Here is an 8,116-nt window from a genome sequence, read left to right as displayed (position 1 = left end):
GATAATGACCAGCTCATGTGGAGAGACCCAGAAAGTGGTGAATGGAAGAGACCAGATAGGTTAACTTCTTGGGGGAGAGGGTTTGCTTGTATCTCTACAGATGGAAAAGGAATCAGATGGGTACCAACGAGCCATATTCATATTGTCTATTGGAGAGAGACAGAAAAGGAAAAAACAAAAAACAAAAACTTTTGAAACAAAGGAAAAGACCCCAAAAATATCAGATGGTTCCATCTCTGACTACATGTGCCACTGAACAACAAAAATTGTTAATGAGACTACTACAGGAAGTCAAAATCTGTAGGAATCATTGGATTCCCTGACAAATGAAGTAATGGACAATAGATTGGTTTTGAATTATCTCTAGCACTTATGAACATATATAATCACTCATGTTAATTTGTGTTGTTTGTTACATCACTACTAGCCTGTGTTACATTATTATGTGCTTGTGTAATACCTCCCATACTGATGGATTTATGCATACCTATTTCAAGTAAGATCCTTCAGTCTAGAGGAAACCTGCTAAAAATATTTGGTTTGGTGTTCTCACCTTTCTGAGAAGTGGGGGTTGGGGGAAGGGGATGTGATCACTTTCTTTTTGCTGTTTTTACCTGAGAAATCAGGGAGGGAGTGACCACCTGTGTTCTAAAACAAAGAAAGCCAGAGATGTAGAATGCCAGAACTCTGGAAAAGTATACTTGAAACAAGGTGTTAACTCAGTGTGATTGATGAGATAATGGTTCTTTATTATACATATATTTACTACTTAGCATGGTGATGTAATGGTTCTCTAGTTCACACATATTCAGTATGCTATAATGATGTAATTGTACTAGGTTATTTAAGGGCAGAGAAGGACTAGAAATGAGACATTCTATCTTTGACCATCCTCCTGGTGGCTCTCCTGCTTCCTTTATTAAGACCAACTTGGGCTGATCCCAAGGTCCTCCAGAAAGCTAGCCCAAACATTACAAGGAATAATAATAATTTACATTTATTTTATAAGGCACTGACAAAATGTGTTGCTTACTCAGTTTGCTTAAATATTGGTGATCCAACATTTCTTCTCAGGTTCTGGATCTCTCTTCCATTTACCACAGTATAACATGTTCTATAGGTGAAAGAAAAAGGAAATAAAAATTGCCATTTTAAAACATAACTTGCCAAGAGCATTTTTTTTCCAGAGACGCTTAATTCCTAGGAATTCCATGAATCAAACAGTGAGATGGATTTTCTAATTCCCTTTTCAGAAATAAAAAAAAAAAAAAAAACTAAACTAAACCTGCCTCAAATTATCATCATCAGACTATATATATATATATATGTATTGGAGCCCACTTTTCAATGATTTGTGCTGTCAAAGAGAGGTTCTGCCATATTCATATATTGCCCTTGTTTTCTACATTGTTTGATTTCTTCTCCACAATGGAAGTGAACTAACTCTCCTGACATATGGAATAGGCTGTTCCTTGAATCATATAGCTTAATTTAAACCAACAGATCTAAGGTATTAAAATGACTTTTCCTATGCCTTTCAGATTCAAAACTATTTGATTTCAGAGCCTGATTTTCTTGGATCCATTTAATGAATTAAACAAAGAAAATGAAGACAACCCTGTTTTCAAAGTGACTTCAAATTTTACTTGTACTGAATAATTAACGACAAAATGAAAGTATGTTGTGATAAGAATTACATTTTGAATCTTATGCATTAGAGATGCTACTACATGTTTTTACATTTGATGGGAAAATTACAAGGAATCTTTTATTTCAAATGTGTATTTCTGTAAATAAGTCACACTATCACATTGATAAGCTTCTTACTTTAAAATCCATTAATAAAAATGGAGAACCTTTTAATTTATTTAATATCTCCCCCTAGTTACATTTAAAACAACAAAAGAATTTACACTTATTTCTAAAATTTTTGAGTTTTAGGTTCTTCATTATCCCTAATGCAAAACCTTCCCACAAGTCAAGTAGTGAAAAGAAAGTCAACCTAATGAAAATTAAAATCCTCAAGAAAAATTATGTTTAAAAAGAGAGACAGAGAGACAGAAAGAATGCTTCAGTATGTATGCAGGCACAATCAATTCCTTCTCTGAGTATGGATAGGATTTTTCATAGTAAGTTTTTCAGAGTAGTCATGGATACTACTGAGAATAGCAAAGTCATTCACAGCTGGTCATCCCAGAATATTGCTATCACTTTATATACAGTACATTTCATTTTGCTTCACAATGCAAACACACTAACTTTCTTACTATATCTCAAGAAAGACAATACATCTCCCCTTTCTATGCCTTGTATTGGCTGTTCCCCATAACTGGAATTAATTCCCTTTTTTACCAATGACTCAGAATTCCTTGATTAGTTTAAAAAAAAAAAATCACCTTCTCCATGAGGCCTTCCTGATTTCCCAGTTTCTCATGCCTCTATTCCAAATTAAATTTCACTATTTACTGTATAATCAAATATATATATAATAGAATATAAGCAGATAAAGGGTAGTAATAATTCAACTTTTATTTTTTTGTCTTCCGTGCCATTGTTCCCCCCATACAGGATATACTTAATAAATGCTTACAGATTGACTAATTTTTCAGACAAGAAAAATGAAGCTGAGATATTACATGATTTAACTAAGATTACAAGACCTTGTTAGGATCAGAGGTAAGACTTTAAGACTGGTCTTCTACCTCAGTATCTTATGCTTCATTATTTTTTATTTGCCATTTGAACAGAAGCATAAAGAATTATTTGTTATTTTTTATGTTTTTGTTGATATTGTCTTTTTTTTACATAATGATAGCAATCCCAAGTGTCTCCTCCGTTTCCTAGCAGAGAGTCATCTTATATAGCAAATAGCATTTTTAGAGAGGAAAAAAAAATTAGCACAGCTAAAAAATGTATTCAAAAAACTAAAAAACATATGCAATACCTGTGAACCTACCTCCTCTACAAAAGGGTGATTTAGAGGTATACTCTCATATCTCCTTATTTGATCTGTATAATTTTATTATAGGTACTTTTGATTTTTGGTATGAAGTTGGTTGTTCTTTTCATTTATGTTTTTCTAATTACTGTATATATTGTTGTTTTGCCTCTGCTTTAAAAAAGCATTCATTCTGAATCATTTCATACAGGTCTTTTCAAGCTTTTTTGTATTCATCACACATATTTTTGATGTAAAGTAATATTTAATTACATTTCTGTATAATAATTTCTTATTGGATAGACATCTATTTTGTTTTTAATTTTTAAATATCAGAAAATGTTATCAATATATTGAAGTTAGTGGGGATTTGTTTCTTATCAATGGCTCCCTGGAGTATAATTCTACTCACTTGTACAAAGTGTATAGATATCAGTTTATTTTCATAATTCTAAATTACATTTCAAAATGGGTTGTACCTTTACAGAGTTCCACCAACAACATATTAGTGTGACTACAATTCTGCAACCCATCAAAAATTTTGAATTTTGCCATTTTTTGGGGAAAATTTTTTGTCAATTTGTGCAGAATATAGTCAAATCTCAAGGTTGTTTTGATTTATATTTTTAATAGCAGCAATTTGGAGAATTTTTTGAAGTGGCTGTTAATACTTTGCTTTTCTTTTTAATAACTGTTCATATACTTTTACCTCTCATATTCTGAGGAATGGCTATTATGTAGAATATGTAATTATGCATGCATATGTGTATATATGTTTATTAATTTTTTATATATCTTGAAAATTCTTATCAGAGAACATGGATACATTTTTTTTCCCATTTGACTACTTTTTCATATTGGTCAATTTTTTTTCTCAGCAAAATCTTTTTAGTGTTAATAATTTTTTTACTTTCTGCAATTGCCTCTATCTATCATTTGATTAAGGATACATCTGCTTCTCATATTTATGAAATGTATATGATCTTATTCTCTTTTTTTTTTCTTTGATAATCTAGCTCTTTTGTTTTTCCCAATAAATTTTTCTATTATATGATATTCTATTAAGTATTGCCTTGGTTATTTGACATAAAAATAAAAGTATAAATTAATTTTGATAGCATAGTCATGACCTGGTTCTGATCACTGAATATTGTTTCACCTGTTAAAGTTGTTCTTTATATCTTTTAGGAATACTTTGTAATTATATCTCGATATATCCTTTTATATATTTGTGATTTGATAGGTCTAGCCATTCTTTTTCTATTATTGTTTCTAGTGCTTTGTTATCACTATATATAAATGCTGTTGAAATTTGAATTCTCATTTTATAGCATGTACTTTTGATCACTTATTGTCTCAGTACCTTTGTTGATTCCTTAGGATTTCCTAAGTAAGTCATCAATATATCATCAGGAAAAAACCACCATTTTATCTCTTCTTTATATTTTGCTCTCAATTTTTTTCTCATTTCTTATTGATGTTGTTAATATTTTCAGAATTAAGTCAATTAGAGGAGAGAGGTGTAACCTCCCACTCTGAGGCTCCTGAGTACCAGGGTCATGCATGCCAATCTTCCCTGGATAGACATGGAGACCAGACTGATGTTAAAGTGCCAAACACTCTACCAGCTGACATGGTCTACATGGCAATTCTCAGAAGCAAAGTCTCTAACAGAGAAGGGCATGTTTGCTTTATTCCTTTATTTACTGAAAAAGAAGTTGTAGTTTATAGTCCTGATATATTATCCTTATATTTGTGTTTTATTTTACATAGAGGCTTTTAATGATACTACGAAAGATCCCACCATGCTTATTACTTTTGAATGCTTTTAGTATTAAAGAATGTTAAGCTTCGTCAAATAATTTTTGTTTTACTGAATCTATTGAGTAATCATGTGGTTTTGAAAGTTTGGATTTTTATAATGATTATTTTGTTTTCCTAGTGTTGAACCATATTTTCATTTCTGGTATAAATATCGCTTGGTCATGATGAGTAATTTCTTAGATAAATTGTCGTAGTTTTATTGGCCTATACAGTTATCCTTCCATTTCATGATTCTTTCCCAATGTAACTTTGATACATCACATAAGAAGTTAATGGGAAGTTTGGGGGAGTTTTGCGAAAATTGTAGATGATACACAAAGGCCAAGAAATGAAAGAAAAAGTTTAGAATCTCAGAAACCCATAAAATATATGTATAATATTGGCATATTTTAAATGTTGATAAAATAATGGTTCCATATATACTGTAATATTTCAGAGTTTTTCTTTTGTATGAAGAAGAGATAACAAATTTCATGTGAATTTTCCAGATAATGGGCATGTTCTAACCCTCAATGATGTGGAAGGAGTAAGTGTAGTTTTATTTCTGTATTTTATGTTTTCTTGGTTAAGGTGTTAAAGCTATATTTGTCTCATAAAGGGATTAAAAGCCAAGAAATTAAAATTTTTTAAAAGTTTGCCTGCATTTTGTTATCATTCTCAGTTTTTATTTTCCTTTCTTCTTGATCTGATTTGTCTTGTGCAGCAAGATAACTGTATAAATATGTAGACATATATATATATATTGGATCAAACATGTATTTCAACATTTTAACATGTATTGGCCTATTTACCAGCTAGGGGACAGGTTGGGAGGATGAAAGGGAAAATAAAAAAATAAAAAAATAACTTCCTGCCTGATGAAAAGTAAAGCTGTCCCAGAAAACCAGTCATCAATGAAGAGTTGAGAAGTCCTTAATTTATAGTCAGTCAATTGTTAGAAACTTCATGACTTTTACTAATTAATTAAATCAGATAAAATGAGATGTTTATTTTTTTACTCATCTTGTTCAGACCTTTTATGATTCTATAAGAGAAAGAGCAACTCATTGGATTCAAGAGATTGGAGCTCTGATTTTTTAATCTAATTCTCAGTGACTTTATTTAATCTCTTCATCGCTGCAGTAGAAAAATTGTGAATGACTTTGTAATTCTATAGCATGATATACTGCATAAACAAATATTTATTAAGCATCTATTATGTTCCAGATATTGTGCTAGATATTGGGAATACAAAATCAAATATTAAACTGCTATGTACACTATTTCATTTATTCTTCATAACATCCTTTTGGTAGTAGGTCAAATATTATTATCATTCTGTAGACAAAGAGATGTTAAGTAACTTTCTCATTTTCATATAGTCAGGATTTGAATCCAATTCTAATGACTAAATTCCATTCTGTAGTTAAAGAATCACAGTCTCAAAAATGTTAATATGTTTGGCTAAAAACCACCTCCAATATTCAAAATATGTTACAATTTGTAATCAATTTTTTCTATTCTGACATATTGAAATGTCAATAAATGTTGATTAAGAGAATGACTTATTGGCATCATACCTAAACCTAACACTGCAGCTTTTGCCCATTCATTATTTCAACTTCTGTCCTCTGAGGCCAAGTAGAAATAATTTATTCTTTTGTCCTGCCCTCTAAATATAGTTTCAAGAGAACTAATATGTTCTCTCCCTAAGTCTTCTACAGATTCTTGAAAGACATGGAATCAAGTCTTTAAAACTCACTGACCCTTGATAAATATATATTCATAAAATGCTCAATTCTCCAATTTTATTATGATTTTCATCATTTCAAGTTTTGCCCCCTGAGGCCAAGTAGGAATAATTTATTCTTTTTGTCTAGCACTCTAACTATAGTTCCAAGATAACTATCATGTTCTCTCCTTGTGTCTTCCTCTACAGTTTTTTTGAATAACATGGCAGATACCCAGTCCTTTTACTATTTTTAAAATTGGCTGACACTTTATGAATATGTACTCATAAAAATGCTCAGTTCTCTACTTTTAATTGTCATTTTGTGTAGTAACTAAAATGTTTGCTTTAAATGCCTAAACAGGAAGACCTATGAATCTTTTTTCCTTTATCTCCTTAACTTTTCTGTTCTTTAGGATCATAGTGTATATGTATATCCCAGGCCTGTCATGACTTCTAATAACTATTCAGTTCATGATTCATTTCAAAATTGTCATAGTTGCTGTTGCTGCTTCCTTGGAGAATAAAGGATATTAGCAGAACAGCTCATGTTCTCTGCCCTCATCTTCTTTCCAACTACATGATGCCTCTGACTCATACTGTCAGTTACCTCTGTTTGACTTACTCTCCTGAGCTTTGCAGGTGTGTGACTGCCCATGTTGAAGAAAGTTAATTTAAACATTATTACTTGCAAGACTCAAATACTTCTACCATGTGAATAAAACAGGTGTTGAAAAAGGGTCTATTCCTTGCCACAGTGGGAAAAATTGCCCTCAAAGATTCTACATTGAAACAAGACTTAGTAACTTGAAAGGAATGAAAAGTGACTCTTTGATCCAGTCAGCAATCTCCTTTTCAATCTCCCTGAATTTGTGAATTAAAAACAAAATATCATTTAATTTTTTCCTTCTGCTCAGTCTCTTGTTCTTTCTTCCTATTTCTTGTTCAAAAGTTTCTGCATAACACATTTAATAGTTTTCAAGCCCACCTTTCAAAACAGAACTGTCACTACCAGTACTCTGAGTAGATACTGAATAGAGTTATTTTGAACTGTTTTACTTAGTTATTATTAGTCTTACACATTAGAGCCCAGTGTTTACCTTTTCTAAAGAGTCTAAAGCAACCTTGCTGATGTGTTCCTTTGATTTGAATAGAAAGATTGTGCAGTCATTAGGACAGGGGGCATTCAACTCCAGCTTGCTTCTGCATCTGCACAGCATCTCTCAGAGTAGTCATTCTCTTAGGATACCATTCATAATTGAAATTAAACCCATTTAACTCTAATGCTTTTTAAGGTCCATTACTAACATTGAAACTCTACTGTCAGTTGGTGAATAAGGCTTTGAAATAGACGAAAGGTGCATTCTCCCCCCACACCCCTCTTTGGCAAAGTTAGTTTTCAGTGGGAAGGGAGAACACTGCCACATTCACAGTATTTAAACAAAAACGGCCACTGACTTTTCATTGAGTGTCTTCCAATCAGAAAGAGGAACATTTGCTGACAATGGGTTCATTAGAACCCCCTTCCTGCTGCCAACGGGCACAGGAAAAAATGAAATTTTTTCTGGCTCCATGTTCTGGCTGCTTTCAGTGTTGATGGAAAAACTAAAGTTGCCTTCAATGGACTCTTGGTAAAAGGAGATCTT

The 8,116-nt window shown here is 31.9% G+C and overlaps 1 protein-coding gene across 1 annotated transcript in view; it reads right to left on the bottom strand.

The window, feature by feature from the left end:
• Window positions 1-1,026: 1,026 nt before the first annotated feature.
• The window catches only part of MMP16 (matrix metallopeptidase 16), a 489,795-nt gene continuing 482,705 nt past the window's right edge, over window positions 1,027-8,116 (bottom strand). Inside the window, exon 10 of the mRNA XM_074270106.1 lies at window positions 1,027-1,114. Within this exon, the coding sequence (XP_074126207.1) occupies window positions 1,095-1,114 (20 nt within the window). The 3' untranslated portion in view covers window positions 1,027-1,094. The remainder of the gene's footprint in view (window positions 1,115-8,116) is intronic.

The sequence above is a fragment of the Sminthopsis crassicaudata genome, chromosome 1 (assembly GCF_048593235.1).
Source record: "Sminthopsis crassicaudata isolate SCR6 chromosome 1, ASM4859323v1, whole genome shotgun sequence".
NCBI classification, from domain to species: Eukaryota; Metazoa; Chordata; class Mammalia; order Dasyuromorphia; family Dasyuridae; genus Sminthopsis; species Sminthopsis crassicaudata.
This window is presented reverse-complemented; position numbering and strand designations above follow the sequence as displayed.